General features: G+C 37.9%; 1 protein-coding gene across 2 annotated transcripts in view; it reads left to right on the top strand.

Moving 5' to 3' along the window:
• Window positions 1–7,916, top strand: part of LOC132174762 (pleckstrin homology (PH) domain-containing protein) — a 103,852-nt gene extending 95,936 nt beyond the window's left edge. For both annotated transcript variants that reach the window (XM_059586429.2, XM_059586428.2), the window contains exons 57-64: window positions 1,122–1,343; window positions 1,423–1,782; window positions 2,474–2,632; window positions 2,723–3,004; window positions 3,079–3,294; window positions 3,439–3,491; window positions 6,261–6,369; window positions 7,237–7,916. In XM_059586429.2, coding sequence (XP_059442412.2) covers window positions 1,122–1,343; window positions 1,423–1,782; window positions 2,474–2,632; window positions 2,723–3,004; window positions 3,079–3,294; window positions 3,439–3,491; window positions 6,261–6,369; window positions 7,237–7,584 — 1,749 coding nt within the window. In that variant the 3' untranslated portion in view covers window positions 7,585–7,916. The remainder of the gene's footprint in view (window positions 1–1,121; window positions 1,344–1,422; window positions 1,783–2,473; window positions 2,633–2,722; window positions 3,005–3,078; window positions 3,295–3,438; window positions 3,492–6,260; window positions 6,370–7,236) is intronic.
• Window positions 7,917–23,537: the final 15,621 nt, after the last annotated feature.

Below are 23,537 nucleotides of genomic sequence, written 5' to 3'. Positions count from 1 at the left end.
CCCACCCACAAAGCTTGTTATCATCATCGGCCCTTTTTCGATAGATCTTGTTAAACAGTTTCAGCTTTACTGGTTTCTCTCTTCAGATCTTGTTCCAGATCTGTTCCATAGTTTTTTTTTTTTTTTTCTTAACTTAAAGCTGGGTTTGATGGATTCAGTTTTCTGAACACCCATTTCCAACTTCCGACCTGACATGCGTCGGAAGAAGAAAAAGACTCTTCCGAGCTTTAATCCAACACTTGTCGGAAGTCGTCAGGTCAGTTTCTGCAGGTATTTGCCTCCCCTAATCCTGAGTTTCTGTTATATATACGCAAGAATATGATGGAACCAGACTATTGTTTTCTTACTGCCTTCTATAAGGTTAACTTGGAGACAAATGGCACTTTTTATGCTAGCCTACTCTACTGATCTGGCTGGAGGCAATGCAATCTACCATTTATCATTGCTGCTGAGGTTTTGATATATAAATTGATGGAAAAAGCGTTTACTTCTGGCATATTTATAAGCAAAGACCTCCCGAAATGCCTTTTTTTTTTCTTTTTTTTTACAAATAATTCATTAAAAAATGCACAATAAAGGGATGCTATCTTAGTACAGGGAAGTATATAGGAGAAACACCCAAAAATAAAAAGTACCATCTAAAATTCAAAAGATCTGAAACCTCCCATCACCAATATAATGCTTGATAAGCCTAGTGCCTGAGCTTGAGAATCGGCTCCAAGGGTAGTCCATTGGTTGCTCACTAAAATCTTCAGAGTATAAAGAAATCTAATTTCTAGTTTCTGAAATGAAACTCTCCTACAAAGGACAAACTTCTTACTGTCTTATAACGTGGATTTAATGTTGGAAGTTCTACAAGTTTTTTTTTTTTTTTCATAGTGCATTTCCCCAATTAGATTTTAAACTAAATTTTGTACTGGCTAAAGAACAATTTTGCTGCAGTATTCTCTTACCATCAAGAGAAGAAAATGTAGTGTATGTGTATAAATGGGATATCTTCCAGTTTCACCTAAAAATCTGTCTGGCATTGGAGATAACTCAGAATGTTGCCATATGTACTCTGATGATGTTATTGGTATAAGGTTACTTCACCTTATAACACTGCAATCCCATTACTCCAGGTGCATCTGAGGAGGGTGATGCACAGAGACAGATTCATGCGTAAAAGTTCCATTATTCCTGCGATTGGAAACCGAATCTGGAGAGATCTAATCCACAATCCTTTACATTTGATATTTTCTGTGGATGTTCTTGGCATGACAAGTTCAACACTGGCTTCTCTTGGTAAAGGATTTGCGGAGCTTTCAACAGATGGGCGATTTCTGCAACTACGTACAAAGCAGGTAGTGTTTTTTCTTTTCCTTCAGCAGCAAGCCTACTAGTGCAATGTAAATCAGAAAACTGATTTTGATATGAGATCAGGTTACATCAAGGAGAATCACCGGGGTGGGTGATGGAATCATTCGAGGAACTGAAGCTCTTGCACAAGGATTTGCTTTTGGGGTGTCTGGAGTACTGACAAAGCCTGTGGAGAGTGCCAGACAGAATGGTCTACTAGGACTTGCCCATGGGCTAGGACGTGCTTGCCTAGGATTTGTTGTACAACCTGTGAGTGGGGCACTAGACTTTTTCTCAATGACTGTCGATGGAATCGGTGCAAGTTGTTCCAAATGCTTAGAGGGTTTCACTAGTACGACCACGTTCCAGAGAATCAGAAACCCAAGGGCTATCCACTCAGATGGTGTGCTTAAAGAGTATTGTGAGAGAGAAGCCATTGGACAGGTAAAATTTGTCATTTCTTTCTATTAATTTTATGTGCTATACTGAAAGTTTTCTCAATTGCATTAAACTCATCAGTAGAGTATGAAGAATGTGCACCATTATATACACTTTCATCGATAATGAGGCAGCTATAGATCAACCTTCTACATAGTTTTTCTGACTTGTGAGTTGAAATATTGAGCTAACTCCATATGATATTAGTGATTTTAGGAGAATTCTTATATTTGCAATTTGTGGCTCAGAAAAAGAGCATGATTGAAAAAGAAAAGAAAAAAAAAAAAAAAAAAAAAAAAAAAAAAAAAAGCATGTGATTCAGTGATTATAATCATTAGTAGGTGTTAAATCACCACTTATCCCAAAAACTTGAGCTGATAAGAAAATATAATCATTTAATTTATATTATAACATTCTCCCTCACATGTGGGCTCAAATTCTCCCTTAATAGGTAAAGCCCAATACGTGAAATATTTAATTGAAATGGGAGGTGAATGACAGAGACAGAATTCGAACTCAAGACCTCTGCTCTGATACCATGTTAAATAACCACTTATCCTAAAAGCTTAAACTGATAGGAAGAGATGGATTTAATCATTTAATTTATATTCTAACAATAGGAAGTCTGTCAATTAAATGCCTCATGTGTTCTTTATTTGTTTCTCATTTTTTATCCCCATTTTTTTTGGCTTTCCAGATGATAATGTACCTTGCTGAAGCAAGTAGTCAGTTTGGCTGTACTGTAATATTCAAGGAGCCTTCAAAATTTGCGTGGTCTGATTATTATGAAGAACATTTTTCTGTGCCTCATGACAGAATTGTTTTAGTGACCAATAAACGAGTCATGCTGCTACAGGTTAGTCAAGGAGTCTTACCTGTTGATACCTTTGATTGTTATGAAGTTTGTCTTGATATCCACTCTCCTGCTTTCTCTGCTTCAATTTAGTGTCCGGCTTGGGACAAGTTGGATAAAAAACCTTGCAAGATCTTGTGGGACGTGCCATGGGAAGAGCTCATGGCTGTAGAATTAGCAAAAGCAGGATGCAACCAGCCTTCTCACTTGATCCTCCATCTCAAGAATTTTAGGAGATCGGAAAATTTTGCCCATGTCATTAAGTGCAAAGTTGAAGATGAACCAGAGGGAAGAGAACCCCAGGCAGTTAGGATCTGTTTAGTAGTCCATAAGATGTGGAAAGCAGCATCTGACATTAAAACCGTACTTCTAAAGGTTGGTCACGTGCATAAAGCTTAGCTCCTCTTAAGGGAGTACGTTGATGTTCTGACAGTATCTTCCATGCTCAGGTTCCTTCAAGCCAGAGATACGTGTGTTTTTCTTGGAGTGAAGCTGATGGGAGAGAACCACGTACTTCAAACAAAGCAATTATAAACTTGAGGGGGCTCTCATCAGATAGTTCTGCATCTAATGAGAGAAGATTTGTCAAACACAGTGTCAACTTCGTAAAGATCTGGAGTAGTGAACAAGAATCAAAAGGGCGACGCAGATTGTGCAAAAAAAAGGTGGTCTTCCAATTACCTTGCTTTAATTATTTTCAATCAAGTTATTTTTTTTTTTTTTTTCCTAGTAAATTATGTGATGCATTAGAAATATCATGTTCCTGCAATGCTGCAGTCATAATGAAAAACTGTCATTTCATTTTTTAGGTTTTGGAAGATGGTGAAATGTGTAGCATTTGGAGACCTATTTGCCCGGATGGGTAATTACTTATCAATTTTTCCTTTTTCTTTTAAATTCGTTGCATTTTCTTCTCTTCTTCATCGTTGAACGTAATGACCTGCATGAAGGATTTATTTGGTTTGTTCTGTGCATGTTATTTATTGTTGGCCACAGCCCCTGTTTCAGGTATACTACTAAAAGACCATGGTATTTATTTGAATTAAGGACTCATGGTCTTTAGAAGTCATGGGCATTATTCTCTTGAAAAAGAGAGCAGCTGCAGTATTTTTTTTTTTCTTGATAAGTAATAAATATATTATCAAACGCGCAGAGGGGCACAACTCATGTACACATGATGTATACAAAGTATCCCCTACTGCTCAGAAAAAGAATTACATAACTCTAGGAAATCAGAAAAATTAGAATCATGCAATTGAGACCAAGGCACTCTCCAAGAGAACAAAGTAGTTAACGCCAATTTTCGCAACTCAATCATGCTGCTCTCACGATCCTCAAAGCTTTGTGCATTCCGTTCTCGCCATAGACACCACATCACACACAATGGAATTAGCCTCCATATGTGCAAAGCAAGCCGATTACCCAACTGTCCCCTCCAACTCTCCAAACAATCACTCATCTTTCTCGGCATAACCCAACTAACTCCAAAAAGTTGAAGAAATACATTCCATATCTCAATTGCAACCTCACAATGTAGGAGTAGATGGTCAATGGATTCTCCACATTTTTTACACATGTAACACCATAACATTCCTCTTCCGTAAATTATCCAAAGTGAGGATTTTTCCTAAAGTCGTCGTCCACACAAAGAAAGCCACTCTCGAAAGAGCCTTCACCTTCCATATACTCTTCCAAAGACCAAACGCCTATGCCGAGGTATATAAAGACCGATAATAAGATTTCACTTCAAAAGTATTTCTTTTGGACGGAACCCAACAAATTTTATCCTCACCTCCAGATCTAATTTTTTGGGAATACAAGAATTCAAAGAAGCGCGATACCACATCAATTCCCAATCATGCACAGGCCTAACAAACCAGACATTTCAATGAAGAATATCATTCGGGGTCTCCATATATTCCTCCACCCACGCATCCTTGTTACATGCAATGTTGAACAATTTGGGATAAACAAGTTTTAGAGGACGTTCCTCACACCACACATCATACCAAAATAATACTTTAGAACCATCTCCTATATCATACTGCACATAATGCGCAAAGCCCTCCCACCCCCTTTGAATACATTTCCACACTCTCACTCCATATGTTCCCCCTACGTCCTTGGAGCACCAATCACCCATTTGACTATCATACTTAATTTTCACTAACTTCCTCCACAACACATCCCGTTCTGTCGCATACCTCCACTACCATTTACCTAGCAATGTATGATTAAATTGAATCAAATTTCGCACCCCCAACCCCCCAAACTTCATTGGTGTACACACCTTAGACCAATTCACCAAATGATACTTAAATTCATCCCCAATTCCTCCCCACAAGAAGTCTCTCTGTAGTTCCACAAACTTCCTTGACATTGCTAGTTAACTCGAAAGGGACAGAAATGCAGATAACTTAAGCTAGCTCTGGTGTTCGAAGGGTGGGAGGCTCAATTCTTCTTGTTGCTTTTTTGTATAAGTAAATCAATCTAAATAGAGAGCGCAGAGGGACGCAACCTCATTATACAGGAAGTATACAAGAAAGACCCCCAATTAAGGAGAAAAAGTGATGCAAGGGGCAAGGCATGAAATATTGGTCCACCTAGTTTTATGTAGGTCCTATTAATTAATTGAGTTATTAGTGTTTGATTTTATATTTTATTTAATTTTCAAGAGTCGATGGTGTTTTTTTGGTAATTCAATAAATGGGATTTGCCCTATATTAGGGGTAGAGTTTAGTCGTGAGTCTATGTAAGTGTGATTTGTACGCCAATGAAGGTAGAATTGATGGAATAAAACGAAATGAAGAATTGTTCTATTTCCTTCTCCCCCCCCCCCCCCCCTCTCTCTCTCTCTCTCTCCCCCCCCCCCCCCCCCCCCCTCTTCTGTCTCTCTCTCCCTCTTAGCTTCTTCTTTCTTTCTCCCTTCCCCTCTCTTAGCTTTGTTCTCCTCTCTTTTCCCCTGCTTTCTCTTCTTTCTCCTTTCCTTTTCCCTGCTTTCTCCTACCTTCACTTTGTGATTCTTGTGATTATTGTTTGTCCCGCATCAAAAAGAACAAAAGTTTAAAAATTAAGTAAAAGTTGAAAAACAAGGACTATTGTATGCCATCATTCAAGCATAAAAAAATTTGAACATATCAGCTTTTAACTTTAACAGCGGTCTCTCATAGGCTTCAAAGCTCCTCTTGTGTTTCACTCTCTCCAAACACACCACATTAAGCATAGTGGAACCATCTTTCAAACTTCTAAAATTCAATGACTTCATAACTGACCTCTTCAGTTAGCCAACGACTCCACCACCCTTCTAGGCATGACCCACTCTACAACAAAAAAACGAAGATCGAACAGCACAATTCTCTAACAACTTTATAGTGGAAAAGGAGTTGATAATTCTTGTTGTTCTTGTAATGGTACAACCCAAAAAAAAAAAAGAGCATTTGCAGTTTTATGCCTTTTTCAAGTTGTGGACAACTTTATACTAATAATAAAAAGGTCAAACTTAGTTGTGAATATCCATCCATATACTCTGAATCCATTTTTGGAGCTTTAGAAAGTATGCTCTTATAGCATCCAGCACTGCTGATGCGCTCGATACTATATATTAAACTTTAAAATGGCTTGTTTCTTACAGGTATGTCTCTGTTGGGGATATTGCTCGAGTTGGTAGCCATGCTCCGAATGTTGCTGCTGTCTATCGTAACATTGACAGATTGTTTGCACTTCCAGTGGGTTATGATCTGGTAAGAAACATACTGTCAATTATACTAGCATTATCTTCTAAGCATCATAAGAAATTGTCAGGTCTTATCATTGCAGGTCTGATCCTTATTTGCTGGTGTTGGAAGAAATTGTATTTGTATGAAAAGGGAATTGAAAATTGTATCACTTTACTTGGCAATGCAAGGGGGGGATGCTTTTGCTTTGTATCTTACCCATAAAAAAAGTTGAAATAACCACAACAATGACAACAAAAGTAATAATTTTAACAGCAGAAACAACACAACATAAAGTGGGAAGATATAGTAAACGGGGTACATAATTTTCAATTTTTCTATCAACCCTACTTTGGAAATTAAGTGTGACACTGACATTATAATAAATTGTGATTGCCCTTGCCTTTATGCATATTGTGGCTATAGCTTGACCATTAGTGTTTTGAGTTGCTTCTTAGAAGCAGTATATGTCCTCTCGCCTTGTTTCACTAGTAGGTGGCACATGCTATGCATGAGACACCTTTTGGATTGTTATATAAGAATCAATGAAGATGCTCAGAAAAAAAATTAAAAAATTAAAAAAATAAAAATAAAAAAATAAAAAAATAAAAAAGTAAATGAAAATATGTAAATATCTAGAGATACTGGAATTTGATTGTGTATGTTCTCATTGTCGGACTACATACGTAACCTTGACTTTTTGCATGTCATAACCTCACTAGAAATTGAGTTTGTTCAACATATTCTAGAACTGTTTTATCATATCATTTTTGGCATTACCAGCAAATATTGGCCTGCTTTGGTTGATGATTTTATCACTAACATGACTACTTGATCCAAAGCCTGTCTGGTTCATTATTAGAAAATAGAGTATGACTCTTATTACACATGCAGGTGTGGAGGAACTGCTTAGATGACTACACAACTCCAGTGTCGATTTGGCATCCCCGGGCTCCTGAGGGATATGTTTCTCCAGGATGCGTTGCTCTTGCTAGTTTTACAGAGCCAGAACCTGATTTAGTCTACTGTGTCTCAGAGTCACTTGCCGAGGAGACGGTATTTGAAGAGCACAAGATTTGGTCTGCGCCAGATTCTTATCCATGGGCTTGTCATATTTATCAAGTTCGGAGCGACGCACTTCACTTTGTTGCTCTTAGGCGTATCAAGGAAGAATCGGATTGGAAACCCATGAGGGTTCTTGATGACCCAAAGCCTCTGTTGCAATCTTTGGATGCTCAGTGAGTTTGTCTTCCTCTTAGGATTGGCCCCTTTGAATTCGACTGTAATGGAAAGACCTTTTTGCCCATGCATCTAGTTTTGTTCGGTTTGTACAGTAGTAGCATTTCTTCGGTCTTGACCTTTTCGGCTTTGGTATATATTACAGTACATTCAACCAGCGGAATAATTCACCCTCATTAAGATTTCACACTCCGCCACCGCCGTTTTTCCTGTTGGAGAGCCGGTATTTGGCCGATTAATGAACACTGTTTTTCCAGAGTGCCACACTGCCATTGATGCTCATGAACACTTGTACAACGATTTTGGTTAATAAAGAGAAGCTTTTTGAGACTCTAGACACCTGGCTGCACTAGTATTTTCTTGATTGAGACAATTAAATGTACTTATGCTTTCCTTGTGCTAGAACAATATATATGTTCAAATCTTTTGGTGAGGTCAAATGGGCAAGTGGTATCAACTTGATGCACTTAAGCTGAACACACGCATTTACCCTGTTAATAGAACCGTAAACCCTAAGACAATTGATATCTGCATGCCATGTGATGACATGATGTCAACTGAATATTTTAATTAGTTGTCTCTGCTGTTGGGGTTGCAAACCGTAATTTTGGAAATGTTTTAATATCGATTTGTTTCCTAAAGTTTGAGCCTCATGGATTGGGCAATTTTTTTTTTTTTTTTTTTACTTTTTTTTTATCCTCACTTAATCTCTCTAAACTTTTTGCGATTTAGCAATCATACTCCTAAACTTTAAAAATTCTCAATTTAGTATATTCAACTTTAAAAAGTTTGCAATGCCACCTTTATCGTGAGGGTTTTGGGTTAAATTAGGCGGAGTATAAGTGTCTGTTATACCTTTGTATTTCAAAATTATTTAATTTTAAATAAATAAAACTTCTATTAAAAAAATAAATAAACATGGAACCCCACGTCTTGGCTGTGGATCAGCCCGGCAGCAATTTTTTTTCTTTTTATTTTAAATTTTTAAACAAGGACATTTTGGTGTCCTCCACTATGATTTAACATAAAATCCACCATTGGCATTCTTTCTTTTATGCCACAACTCAATTTCATAGGCACTTGCATAGCTGTATTCCACGCATAGCCTAACAAGAAGCAAAAGGTGTTTACATTTGATTTCGAGGGTGGCAATATGAGCTCCACAACAAACTTTTCTTATGATTATGATAAGATAAGAGAACTAACTTCTCGTATGATATTACCACTGAGTATAATTTTTATGCAAATGGAACATACTTTATTGGAGTAATTTCATTTTAGACTCTTGAATTACCACGCGAATTGACAAGCCCTTAAACTTCAAAATCTCTCAATTTGAACCCATCCGTCAGATTTTAAACGTTAAAAGTGAGACAATGATGTTTATATTCCTGACTTTTTTCTAAAATTTCAAATTAAAAATTATTAAAAAAAAAATCACAAGGTGACCCACGGTTGGGACACCTTATGACCCTTTTTTTTTTTAATAAAAAAAAAATTGAAGGGTAATTTTGTCTTTGTAGGGGTTTTAACGGCAAAAATTGATGGAGGGGGATAAATTGACTGCAATTGAAAGTTCAGAGATTCAAATTGAGAGGTTTTAAAGTTCGAGGGCTTGTCAAATCGCGTAGTGATTCAAGGGTCTAAAGTAAAGTTACCCCTACTTTATTTAATAAGTTTATAAGAGCTAACACTCCTTACTGGCAAAAGATATCTTGAGCAACTGCACTAAATTATTGTAGATCAACTTATGAAATAGAGAAAAAGAAGCCGAAAATTTTGTTGAGAAATGTTAACAAAGTAAACATAACAATTGACATGTGGTCCTCAGGTCCCATAGTTTCTTATGTGGTAGTGACATGTCATTTTGTTGATTCTTGATGGAATTTAAAATTCAAAATATGTCTTGAACTTTTGTAACATGTTACCCCCCACATAGTAATGTTATTGTTGTTAATGCTCTTCAAAAGAATTTCAATAAGCGAGGAATTGAGAATAAAGTGCATGTCTATAATAACAGTAGACAATACAAGAAACAATAATGTGGCCATTCGAATTTTAAAAGATGATTTTTTTTTTTTTATAAGTAATGATGATATAAAACAAAAGTGCAGAGGGGCGGAACCCATATACACGAGAAGTATAAAAAGAGACCGCCTAAGAGAGAGAAAAATGAAAGAGAAAGTCAGAAAAACTAATCACTAAAGGAGCTAGTCAAGCGGCCGTCCAAGAGTAAAAAGTAAAAAAGAAAAAATGAATAAGTTCCTCTAAAGTCCTAGTGGAATTTTCAAAGCATCTAGCATTTCTTTCGCTCCATAAACACCACATAAGACAAAGAGGGATCATCTTCCAGACAACCGCACTTCGAGAACGTCCTCCCATCCACCAACAATCGAACAAGTCCCTTACCCTACAAGGCATAACCCAAAGCAACCCGAACCGACTAAAAATAGTATGCCAAAGAGCACTTGCAATCTTGTAGTGAAGAAGAAGATGATTGACTGACTCTCCGTTCTTCTTACACATACAACACCATTCCACTACCACAAGGTTCCTCTTACGCAAATTATCGTGAGTCAGAATTTTGCTGAGGGCCGCAGTCCACCCGAAAAAAAGCCATTCGCAGCGGCACCTTAGTACGCCAGATACTTTTCCAAGGAAACGCCTCATGGTCGATGTTTGGACAAGGCCTTAAAGAATGACTTCACCTCGAACTTACCCTTCTTAGACGAGGACCAGCGAATACGATCCACAATACCAAGGGAGATCTTACAAGAGTACAACCGATCAAAGAAAGAAAGGACCATATCCATCTCTCAATCCTGGACGGGCTACACATAAATGACATTCCACTCGACAACCTCATTCCTCCAAGAAAAGTTATCCTTCACCCAGGAAAGGGAAGACATGCTTCAAAGATTGTTCCCCACACCAAATATCATGCCAGAAACGAACTTTCGAACCCACCCCCACCTCAGACAGAATACCTTTGGCAAAGAAGTTCCAACCTTGTTGGATATGTTTCCATAAACGCACACCATGAGAGCCCGAAACCTCCTTCGTACACTACCCACCATCTTGATCTTCATACTTGGCTTTGATAATCTTGTACCAAAGAGCATCACTCTCATTCGCATATCTCCAAAGCCATTTCCCCAAGAGAGCTCGGTTAAACTTATGCATCTTCCAAATGCCAAGACCACCGGAGCGCAAGGGATGACAAACTTGATTCCAGCTTACAAGATGCAACTTAGGCTCATCTCCCATCCCTCCCCACAAGAAATCTCTTTGGACTTTCTCAAGCCTTTTTGCTACACTCATAGGAATAGGAAACAGAGACAAAAAGTAAGTCAGAAGATTAGATAACGTATTCTTAATGAGAGTTAAACGGCCTCCCTTAGAGAGATACATTCTCTTCCAACTAGCCATTTTACGTTCCATCTTTTCAGTCACATCATTCCACATAACCATATCCTTTTACGACGCCCCAAGAGGCAGACCCAAATACTTCATAGGCAAAGCAGCAACACTACACCCAAGGATATTAGCTAAAGCTTTAATGTTCCCCACCTCACCAATAGCCACAATTACTGACTTTCCAAGATTAACTCTCAAACCCGAAACAGCTTCAAAACATAAGAGTATAAGGGGCACATAACGGATTTGCTCAAGAGAAGCTTCACAAAAAATTAGAGTATTATCAGCAAATAAAGAGTGAGAAACCACCAACTCTGAGAAGACCCTATCCCCCACAAAGAAATCAATCAAAAGGCTTGCTCAACAATCGCATTCACCATCTTACTCAGGGCCTACATAACAAGCACAAAAAGTAATGGAGAGAGAGGATCCCCTTGCCGAATTCCACTCGAACTGTTAAAGAAATCTTCTGGAGAACCATTCACAAGAATGGAGAATCTTACCGACGAAATACACCACTCAATCCAAGCCCTCCACCTCTCACGGAAACCGCACCGATGCAGCAAATACAAAACAAAATCCTAGTTTACGTGGTCATAAGCCTTTTCCAAGTCCAATTTGCAAAGAACACCTGGCACCCCTGATCTCATACAACTATCCACACATTCATTTGCAATGAGCACAGAATCTAAGATTTGATGACCACTGATGAAAGCATTTTGAGAGTTGGAAATGATCTTACCTAAAACAGTTCTCATCCTATTGGCAAGTACCTTGGAAACAATTTTGTACACCCCTCCCACCAAGCTAATGGGTCGAAAATCCTTCATCTCCACCGTATCCGCCGTTTTCGGAATCAAGGAAATAAAAGTTGCATTCAAGCTCTTCACCAACTGACGTCTACGATGGAATTCAGCAAAAACAGCCATAACATCATGTTTTACTACACCCCAACAAGCTTGAAAGAAAGCCATGGAGAAGCCATCCGGACCTGGTACCTTGTCACCCTCCATACCTTTTACAACCTCCCATAACTTCTTTTCCTCAAAATCTCTTTCTAACCAATTATTTTCCTCCTCATCAATGGACAAAAAAGACTGATTATCCATTCTAGGTCTCCAAGTGCTTCGCTCCAAATATAAGTTTTGATAGAACTGCACAATATGATATTTTACCTCAGTGGGATCGTCGGACAAGACACCATTGATACGAACCACTTCCACACGATTTGACCTGCGATGAGAATTAGCCACCTTGTGAAAAAAACCGAGTATTTCTGTCCCCCTCCTTCAGCCACAAAGTTCTCGATTTTTTACACCAATGAATTTCTTCACACAATAAGGTATTCTCCAATTCTTTTGACATATCCGCATTTTTAAGCTTCTTCTCCTGAACTAAGCCCCTCAAGTCTGCCTAAGCATCCAACTCCTGAATTCCTTCCAACAACTCCTTTTTCCTCCCAATATCACCAAACACCTCCTCATTCCACTTTTTCAAATCCAATTTAAGAGATTTTAGCTTATTGGCTAAAACAAAACTAGGTAAGCCCTCAAACAAATAAGATCCCCACCAAGACTTGACCTTGTCAACAAACCCTTCAGATTTAAGCCACATATTCTCAAATTTAAAACACTTGTTACCTCCACAAGGAGCCCCACATTCCAGTAACAAACGGAAATGATCAAAGAGTAGACATTGAAGTCTTCTTTGTGACACCGCTGGGTAATGATCCTCCCAATCAGAGGAGAGTAAGAACCGGTCAATTCTAGACCAAATCTCATTCTCTTGATTATTCGACCAAGTAAATTGACCCCCATCAACGGAATATCCACCAAACCGTTTTCGGATATAAAGTCCGAAAAATCCATCATGCTTATAGTATAGTAAGGGACACTAGAACGCTCACTAGGAAACCGGACAATATTAAAATCCCCACCGAAACACCAAGGGACCTCCCACACATTCATCAAACCAGCCAGCTCTTCCCAAAGGACCCTTCTCTCCACATTATCATTCGGGCCATACACCCCCCCCCCCCCCCCCCCCCCCAAATGCCCAAGCAAAGTTATCCTCCACATTTTGAAAAGAACAAGCTAGAGTGAAGTGCCCTACACACTCCTCCTTATTCTCAACCACTATCCTATCCCACATCAACAACATACCCCCCGACAAACCATTAGACCCCTTATACATCCAACCTACATGTTGACTTCCCCATAAACTACGAACCACCTCTCAGGAAATAGCCTCCATCTTAGTCTCAATCAAGCACATAATATATGCTTTCCACTCTTTCAAGAGACCCCTAATCCGCAATCTTTTCTTGAGGGCATTTAACCCTCTCACATTCCATGCAATGATGTTTGGCTTCATAATCCACCATATCGACCCCTCTTTAACTCCCTATTTCCTTTAGGAGCAGGAATACTGGCAAAAATGCCTCCCAAGTTAGAATTAGGCTGCACTCTAAAAACTTCAATAGAATTGAGCAAAGCCGCCAACTTCTCCTTTTTTCCCTGATCAGATACGCCAATTTCAGGACAAAAATCTAGGCAACTTCCAACAACCCAGCTAGAAGAAACCTTCCTTGACCCTATTTCCTCCAACCCAACTGTCCCGGAAATACTGCCCTCATCCATACCTATTCCAGGCCCAACGAGTTCCATCACCGGCAAACGTAGAGCAACCCCCTGTTCAGCAGGAATCGAAGACACATGCAATCTCAGCCTCCCCATCGACGACGAACCCAAACCCATAGCCTCCCCCCGGGGAGCCTCCGACGAACAACCCACTCTAATCAACCCAGGTTTCAGACGAGAACATGGCTCCGGCGAATTAGACTGAGCCCTTGCCGAACCAAAACCCTCCCCAGCATCGCTGGCCTCCAAGGGGCACTCTGACAACAAGCCCACCTTCCAGGTCACCAAAGGCAGCGCTCCAACTCCCTTCTTAGATTCCGGCTCGTCTGTGGCTTCCTGAAGAAATTCCAAGGTCAGAACCCTCTTCATCGGAACCTTCCCCGCCTTACCCACTACCACTTGACCCATGCCAATCCCCCCGAGCTGCAAAACAGGACTCAACTCAACGATCAGCGGCGACTTGGCTAATGATGACTAGAACTGGGCAAGCTCCGGCATCGTTTAAGCTAATGCCGGTGAAAACTGGGTTGTCACCGTCGGCGACAGAGTCTCCGGCACCTGAGTAGTCACTAACAGCAGCCCCAAAATCCCTTCCTGTGCCTTTCTGAATTCCGACGAAGGCTGGGCTAGCGACAGCACCTTTACAAACTCTGGCAACAGCTGAGCTATCTCTGGCACCTGAGTTGACGCCAGCAGCGAGCCCAACATCCCCTCCGACGCCTTTTCATTCTCCAACGAGGACTGGGCTAACAACGACACCTTTCTAGCCTCCGGCATTCGCTGATTCAACGCCGACGACGACCCCAAGATCCCCTTTGACAACCCACTTAAACCTAAACAGCCTAAAGGTGCAAAGGCGGTTACGGTTAGTGGTTAGTGGCAATAACCGCTAACCGTAACCGCCTTAGCGGTTAGTAGATTTCACTAACCGCAACTGCTAACCACCTAGCGGTTAGCGGTTAGCGAAATAGATAACCACCCGCTAATCGCTTTTTTTAAATTAGGCCTTTTTCGGGGCTTTTTGGGCTTTTTTTTACCCTCATTTTTTTTTCTTGTATCCTTAATATCTTCTTGGGCCCAATTGCTATAAAAAGAGCCCATATTGAAAAATAAAAAATATTTGACCCAAAATTTACATTTACTTGTACTTCCGGTTAACTTAAAAAAAAAAAAATTCAACACAACATACAAAAAAAAGTTCAGAATTCAGACAACTGTCACAACATATATAAAAAAAATATATAAAAAAAGTTCAACACAAAGCATATAAAATAAGTTCAAATAAAACATTAAATGATACAAATAAAACATTAAAACTTCATCAATCCTCTCATTTGGTCCTCTAGCAAATCCTGTGGACATCAAAAGAAGAAAAGTTATAATATTAAACATAATAATATTAAGGCACAAGCATGTACACATATCAAAACGTGCTTAATATAATTGTATTGTAATTAAAATAGTATGACAATTCAAAAAATAATAACCTTCATTACTAACAAACCTCTGGGCAAAAGATGAAGCAGTACTTGAACTTGAAGGTTGAGTCACATCTATGAATAAATAATTAGAATAAATTAATAAATAATGAAAACTAAATGAAGTTGCAAATAACTAATTTATAAACATTTACCTAGCTCATCAAATTCTGTCAAAAACTCCTCCAACTCGGCATCGCTTAGGCGGTTCTTTATCCAGTCGTGTGTGCAAATCAAGGCTTCAGCAGTAAGTGGAGACAATGAACTCCTAAAGCAATCCAATACACGTCCACCGATGCTAAATGCGGATTCAAAAGCAACAGTGAAAATATGAATGGCAAATACATCACGAGCTATCTCTGCGAGGAAAGGGTATTTGGACGTGATGTATTTGGACGCATTAACCTTCCACCAACCTAAAATATCAAAATCTTTTGTTGTTTTTCCACACTCATCCAATGAATACCGATCAAACTCTGACTTACATGCCAAATCATCCTCTTCCTCAACGTGTTGGAAAAATATCTTCCTAAATTGGTAGTCGCTATCTTCCAAGACATCACAACCAACATTCAAATTACTACTTGAACTTCCTACATTTGCCTGAATGGTAGACGACTCATTAGCATTAAACTTATTGTATTGGTCCATCAAACGTTTTACGAGGGATTTCACTATTTTTACTATGCATTCCACCCGCTCAGGCCCAAGGCATTTTATCAACCAATACGTTAACGCCCTTATCTTGGAACGTGGGTCAAGAACAAAAGCAACAAACATCAAGTAGTTGACGTTCGTATTGTTCTCTATATCCCCCTAATACTTTCTTTTCATACTTCTCTTTCATACTAAGACTCATACTCCTCATGATAGGATCAAAACTAAGACACCCATCACTAAATGTATGTTGAATAATACAAAGTTGCATGAAATATGAATTGGAAGTGACACAATTTGAACCTGAAACGTAATATAACTAAAATGAATTAATACATAATAAAAAGTAAAGTGAATTTGAAAATAACTAATTTATAAACATTTACTTGAAAACTTCAACGCGGCATCATAAAAAGTTTTCAAAAACTTCACAAATGCCCTAGCATTTTTCCTATCAATCATAGAAAGAACAACAAACTGATGATCTTTTTCACCCAGTAGCTCAAAAACTTTTTCGTATTCCTCAGCGGTACACAACAGTAAGTATGTAGAGTTCCATCTAGTTTTAACATTTAGACACACCATCTTCGTACATGTAATATTTTTCTGCTGTATACAATCTTTAAACTTTGCCATCCTAGACAGTGAAGACCTCACATATTTTATCGCATTCCTTATATTATCTATACAATCACCCAACTTATCCAAGCCTTCATGTACAACAAGATTTAAAATGTGAGCAGCACACCGCACGTGAAGAAATTCAGTTCCCAAAACAGCATAATTCTTATCCTTCAACCTCTTCTTTAAATAATCAATCCCCAATTTATTGGCCGAGGCATTATCAAATGTAATAGTGTAAACACCACCAATCCCCTACTCTCGCAATGTACTCTCCAACATTTTTCCAATTTCCTCACCCGAATGATTGGAAATTAGACAAAATTTGATTATTTTCTTATGTAGTATCCAATCTCTATCTATGAAGTGAGCGGTAACACACATGTAGGTAAAATTTTGAATGGATGTCCATGTGTCAGTAGTGATGCAAATTCTTTTACCACGCAAAACACTCTTCAATGCAAGCTTTTCTCTTTCACACACTTTCATGCAATCTTTTTGTAGAGTAGTACGACTTGGTACATTGAACCTAGGTTCAACTAAATTCATTCATTTTCTAAACGAATGACTCTCCACATGCCTAAAAAGCAGCTCACTCGCAATGAAATACTCAGCCAACCCATTCCTTAAAATTTCTAGATCATACATCTTGAATCCCAATTGGTTGCTAGTAGTGCCTTCGACCGAGTTCTTAAGTGACATTTGCAACAAAGTTTGGCATTCGGGTAATTTTGATTTCAAAAGTGGAGATGTTGGGCAACCATGGGTAAGGTGGGTCATCATGGGTGAAGTACCATTTCTCCTATAGTGACACCCTATCAACTTGCTACAATGATTACACGTAGCTTTAGGGTTATCCTTGTCAATTGGTTCCACTTTCTTGAAGTGCTTCCACACAATAGATTGATTTGTAGGTTTTTTGGTTTGTTAGGAAGGTGAGGAACTTCTAACATTTTCAGAGGAATGTGTTTCAACATTTTGCACTTCCATAACATGGGGAGGGCTACTCGTTGGTGAGATACTTGCATCACTTAAAGTGTCCTCCATCTAATACAGTTGATAAACACCAGTAGACAATTTAATATACATACTTCTATTTGTAAAACCTACTTAAATGTAATTTATTGAAGAAGAAAATGTAATTTATCCCTATATATTGAATGATTCAAGCCTTTTGGCTATATATATATATATATATATGTTCTGTGTGTGCGTTGAAGACACACAGAACACATAGAATAGAGTCATAGAGATATATTTAAAAACCAAATCAGCCGTAGATACTCTTCAACGCACACAAAACAGAGTTATATATATATATAAAAAAACCAAATCAACCCCTACGACTACCATGGTCTTCAACGCACACACAAAGCTATATATATATATAAAAACCAAATCAACCCCCAATACCCCATACGGCTGTCATACACAATATAATCCAAAACCCATTCCGATCATACCCAACAATCAACAAATACACAATAAACGACCCAAAATCATTGGAAAGAATTGCAAAATAGTAGGAAATCAAAAATCAAAGTAGCTCGGGAAAACTCCAAGAAAATGAACCCAAAATCACTGATCTTGGCTGTGTAATTTGGGAAAGAAACTACCCAGTATTTTCGTTGAGCCGATCGTGAGCAGCGGGTGAGTTTGAGAGAGTTGAGAGACGAGAGTTGAGACTTGAGATGGTGTCACAGACTCACAGTGAGAGACTGAGAGTTGGAGACTTGAGAGAGGCTGCTCAGCAACTTTGAGTGATTTTGAAATTTCGTGAGATTTAGGGTTGGGAAGAAAGAGATGAATATATACAGGTGCAAAACGACGTAGTTTTGCCTTCTATATAATTTTTTTTCTTTAAAAAAAGGGTTAAAGGATAAAACTATTAACTATCAATAATTCAATTTTAAAAAATTGTTACAAATGGTTCAAAAAATTCAAAATTGTTCAAAAAATGGTTAATTTTCTTCTTTTTTTTTTTTCTTCAAAAAATGGTTAAATTTCTTTTTCTAAAAAATGTTCAAAAAATACATTAATACTTCAATTGTGATTATAAGTAACACATTGTTGAATCTAATGTCAATTACTTAATTTGATATTATATAATCATATAATCTCATTAAATTACATCATATGATTCATATGATTAATTATTTAAATTCTTATCATATTTACTTATAATCTTTTTTCTTTGAATTGAACTTAATATCTAATGGTAAATGGTAATGTTCAAAACTCCTAAATCCTAAATTCCTAAAGTATCTAATAATGCTTTAATTAAATTGTAGACTTGTAGTTATAAGTAATATATTGTTTAATTCAATTGAATCAATTGTGATTATCATTGTACATGAATCATATGATTAACTTGTAGACTTATGACTTATGAATTATGTCATATTATATATGTATTATTTATTATTATATAATCATATGATTTAATAATCAAGTCATCTTGTGATATAATCATATCAATTATAGTGATAATATATAAATTACTAAAATTATAATGATAATACATTAATACTTAAATTGTGTTTATAAGTAACACATTGGTCATTGTTTAATCCAATGTCAATTACTTAATTTGATATTATATGAATCATATCATCATTGTATATTAATACTATGATTCACTTGAAGTCTTGAATAAAATATTTGAATTGTCATTAAATCATATGATTAAGTATTGATATTATTCATTTATATTATCCATATGCATATGTAGACTTATATAGACTTATAACATATATAGACTTATAAGTTTATAACATACATTGGAAATAAGTCTCTAGATATTTAATTGTTGTATTAGTATGAATTGATATACTTATGAGTTATATCATATTATATATGTATAATTTGTTATTATATAATCAAATGATTTAATGATCAATCTCATGTGATATATAATCATATAAATTATTGTGATAATATATTAATACTCAAATTGTGATTTAATTATTTTTTAAAAAAATTGTGATTTAATGATCAAGTGATTATGTTATATGTATAAATATTTTTATAATTATAATTATAAAAATATATTATATAAAAAGGCGGTTAGCGGTTACGGTTAGTAAACCCAATGACCGCTAACCGCTAGGCGATTATAGCGGTTAGCGGTTAATACAGTTAAGTGGTTAGCAGACGGTTTTTAACAGCCCGCATTAACACCCCTAAAACAGCCCCCACCAACATCCCAACCTTTAAAACCAACCAAGCCTGCAGCCCATTCAGCAATTCTCCTCCTATATTTCAACAAGGCCTTGCCCTTCAAAGTGGACTGGGCCTTACCCTTCTTAATATGCAGATGTGCCTTGGGCTAGCCCACACCTACTTTAACTTTGCTACTCTCACCAATCTTCTCCTTGCCTTTTTGGGCTTTACCCTGAGGGACAAAAGAGCCACTTTCTCCCTGCCTAGGCCCACTTTTCTCCACATTATTAAGTACCAGGTCAATCTTCCCCAGTCTCATGGCAATCTCCTCTTTTAGTCTGCATAACATATCCCTTACGTTTAATAGCTCGAGACTTACATCCAAATAGGCCTGCTTAGCATGAATATCAGCGACATCTCGTCCCTTCAGGCTCTCAGGATCACTGCTCGATGCAGACAACCTCGCTAGAATTTGACTCGCCGGCTCCATTGGAAATTCTCCCGTGCTTTCACCCAGCTTTGGGTGTCACTTTCCAACGTCTACAGGACCGTGGTGGATACTCGCCGAAAACTGATGCACCGGAGCCCTTGCTGGATTGACAGTATCTTAGGCCTTGTTCGTCCCTACAAAGGACTCTTTTAACCACAATGGCACCCTAACTATCGGCTCTGGATAAGAACCAAAGAACTCCTTCGCTAGATTCACTGTCAAGGCCAACACCTCCGCATAACTCCTCATTCCCTTCCCCACCTTGTCTTTCTTTCCCTTGTTGGCCTCACAAAGAGAACAACTAGCCAGGCGCATTTTCACTATAAACTGTTCACACCCTTGTCCATATCTACCTTTTAGAATAAGGATGTTGCCACACCTTCTCCTACCATCAAATTCCTCCACCGTCAAGAAACACCCATACCTATTCGAGCGTCTTTGTATAATTATCCGAGGATACCCAGCTCTAGATTGATCTCAAAAAACCTCAGAACTTTCCACTACCACCAACTCCTCCACAATATGCACCAACCAAGCTAACTCATCCTTCTGTAAAAAAAAATCGACCTTTGCTTCCCATTACTTCTTTTATAAATTCTCACCCCTGAAGCCCCTCCCTTAACTAACAATTCAAATACTTTGGACTCCACAGACCACCTTCTTGAACCAGCCATTCGTCAATCCTATCTACCATGGACAAGGGTGTCTCGAATACTTTAAAAGATGATTTTGTTGTTAATAAAACATTATCAATTGCGGGACAAATGTTTCATGTACGTTGTTGTGCTCATATAACAAATTTGTTGGTGCACAATGGGATTAGTCAAATTGGAGATATTGTTGATGGTGCTAGGGATGATATGAAGTACCTAGTTGTATCGGATGGGAGGTTGAGGTAGTTTGGTGAAATTGCAAAGCAGTTATAGTTGTCCTCAAATAAACTGATTATGGATGTTCCCACTAAATGAAATAGCACTTATATGATGTTGGTTGTTGCATTCGAGTTTGAAGAAGTAGTCCCTATATATGAAGATTGATATCAAAGTTTTCGTTGGATGCCAAATGTTGAAGATTGGAGGAAAGTAAGGAATGTTTGTCACGTTTTAGAGGTTTTTAATGAAGTGACAAAGATAATATCAAGAAGTCAATATCCAACTGTAAATTTATTTTCCTGAAGTTTGGATACTAAAATGTGTTTTGGGTAAGAAGTGTAAGGGTGAAAATGGTAATATAAGAACAATGAAACAAAAAATGAATTCGAAGTTTTAGAAGTATTGGGGGAATGCAATATGCTCATGGTTGTTGGTGCAGTTTTAGATCCAAGAACATTAGAAAGCTAAGACAAATGACAAAAGCAAATATTTAATTGAGTTAATTAATTAAATATTTATAAAATGGTGATGTGTCAATGCATATTACACGTCATTATTTAGTAACGTGTCAATTTGACACGTTACCATTTGGTAACGTGTTAAATTGACACGTTACACTTTTGGTAACGTGTCTTTACAACACGTTACTAAATGATAACGTGTCAATTTAACACATTACCATTTCGTAACATGCCAAAGAGGCAAGTTACTAAAAGATGACGTGTCATTTTAACATGTCATATTTTGGTAACGTGGTAGGTTTAACACGTCATCATTTAAAAATTGACACTTTACTAAAGTTTTTAGTAACATATCAAAAATTGCCACGTCACCACATGTGACGTGGCAAAAATTAGTGAATAATTGCCACATCACTAATATTATAGTTTTTTGTAGTGGATTCAAGATGAAACTTGTACAATTTTGTTTCCCCTAAAATTTATCAAGAGCCTAAAGCCACCTACAAATATTGAAGGATCCATAGGGTTTTAGACGAGTTGTATGATGAGTATATTGAGGACCATAACTTATTTGCTAGGCTACGAAGTGAGTAAGAAAATGTTTGTGAATCTTCTTCAACTTCAAGTACTAGTTCAAGCAGTGTTGTTTCGAAGAGTACTAATTAATGGCTATGTTTCAATCCATTTGTAAGAAGTGTTAATACATTTATGAAGCTTGACAAGCTGTTAGCTTCTCTTTTGTTGGAATTATTGAGAAGGGGTTTATCAATCCATGATTTTGCTTATTTACACTTATTCTTGAGATGCAATAGCTTAATAGAATACTGAGATTAGCTAGCCCTAGCCTACTTGCTTGGATTGCTTGGTATTTTTCATATTGTATTATGTTTATTTATAGTTGTACTTTTTTTTTTTTTTTTTTTTAGCTTAATATTGTATTATGTTTTTTTTTTTTTCTTCCAAGAGCGCCGCACAAGTAGGGGAAACCCTGGTTTAGGGAGGAGGGAGGCAGTTGGCCTTGCCCTCTTCGGAGCTAGCCTATTTACTTGACGTCCCTAACTCCATTACCTCCTCCCTCCCCCTTCGGCTTGTGCAGTTTTTCCTCATTCTCTTCAGCCCCTTTCTCTTTCTTGTCCCATTCTTTGGCGTTTTGCCCTTCTCCTTTTGCCGTTCTCCACCGTGCCGCCTTTTCCCACCGCTTTCAGTCTCTGCAGCGTCTTTTCTGGGTTGGGCCTGGCTTTGGATTGTTTTGTGTTTGCTCAATCTCCATCCTCCGTTCGTGTCCATCTTACCTTTTGATCCGAATCCGTCGCTCTGGTATTGGTTTGTTTCTGTTATGTTTTGTGTGGCTTTTTTCATTTCCTGTTTTTGCTTGTTATTTGCCCTTTTTTTTTCTCGGCGTGTTTGTTTTTTGCTTGTTTGGCACACTTTGTGGGTGCTGCTCATGGGGATTCACTCAAACTCTCCCTCTTGTGCTTTGAGTGCGCCGCCGATCTCCTCCGCGCCTGCTTTGCCGTCCACCGTCTGCTGTTGGGTCTTTTCACGCATCCCCCCACGATGAGCTTCCAACGCCACCTTCCGCATAGGTTTTTGGCTAGCACACGATCGGCTTCCTTTTGGCCGCTGTCATCCGCTTTGTGTGCTTTTCCTGTTGTTTTTCCCTATATTGTTAGCTTCTTTGTTGTGTTTCAGTTTTTCCCTGTATTTGTTCTTTACTTTCTTGTTTTATTTCCCTGTATTTGTTCTTTACTTTCTTGTTTTATTTCCCTGTACATTTTTTATTTCCTATTTTTTGCTTGTAATAAGGCTTTGTCCGCTCTTTTTGTTTTCCTGTTTGTATCTTGATGTTTCTCTGGGATATTGGCTTTGGTCCAGACCCTCCTGGCTTTTGGGTCAAGGATGATGAGTTTCGGCTTGGGGTTTTTTGCTCTCAAGGCCGAAGAATAAGCGCTACCTATATTTTGGTTTGTGTTTATTTGGTGCAGATCTGTGGTTAAACCTGTTGAATAGTCATGGGTTAACAGATGATATGGTCGTTGATTGGACTTGATTGGTTGATTGTAACTTTAGCTTTGGCTATGATTTGCTTCAGAGCTTTTTGCTCTGTTTGTAAGAGCTCGTGCTTGCTACTTTTTATCAATCAATGAGTATGAAATGTT

This window comes from Corylus avellana, chromosome 3 (assembly GCF_965113065.1).
Source record: "Corylus avellana chromosome 3, dhCorAvel1.hap1.2, whole genome shotgun sequence".
Classification (NCBI taxonomy): domain Eukaryota; kingdom Viridiplantae; phylum Streptophyta; class Magnoliopsida; order Fagales; family Betulaceae; genus Corylus; species Corylus avellana.
This window is presented reverse-complemented; position numbering and strand designations above follow the sequence as displayed.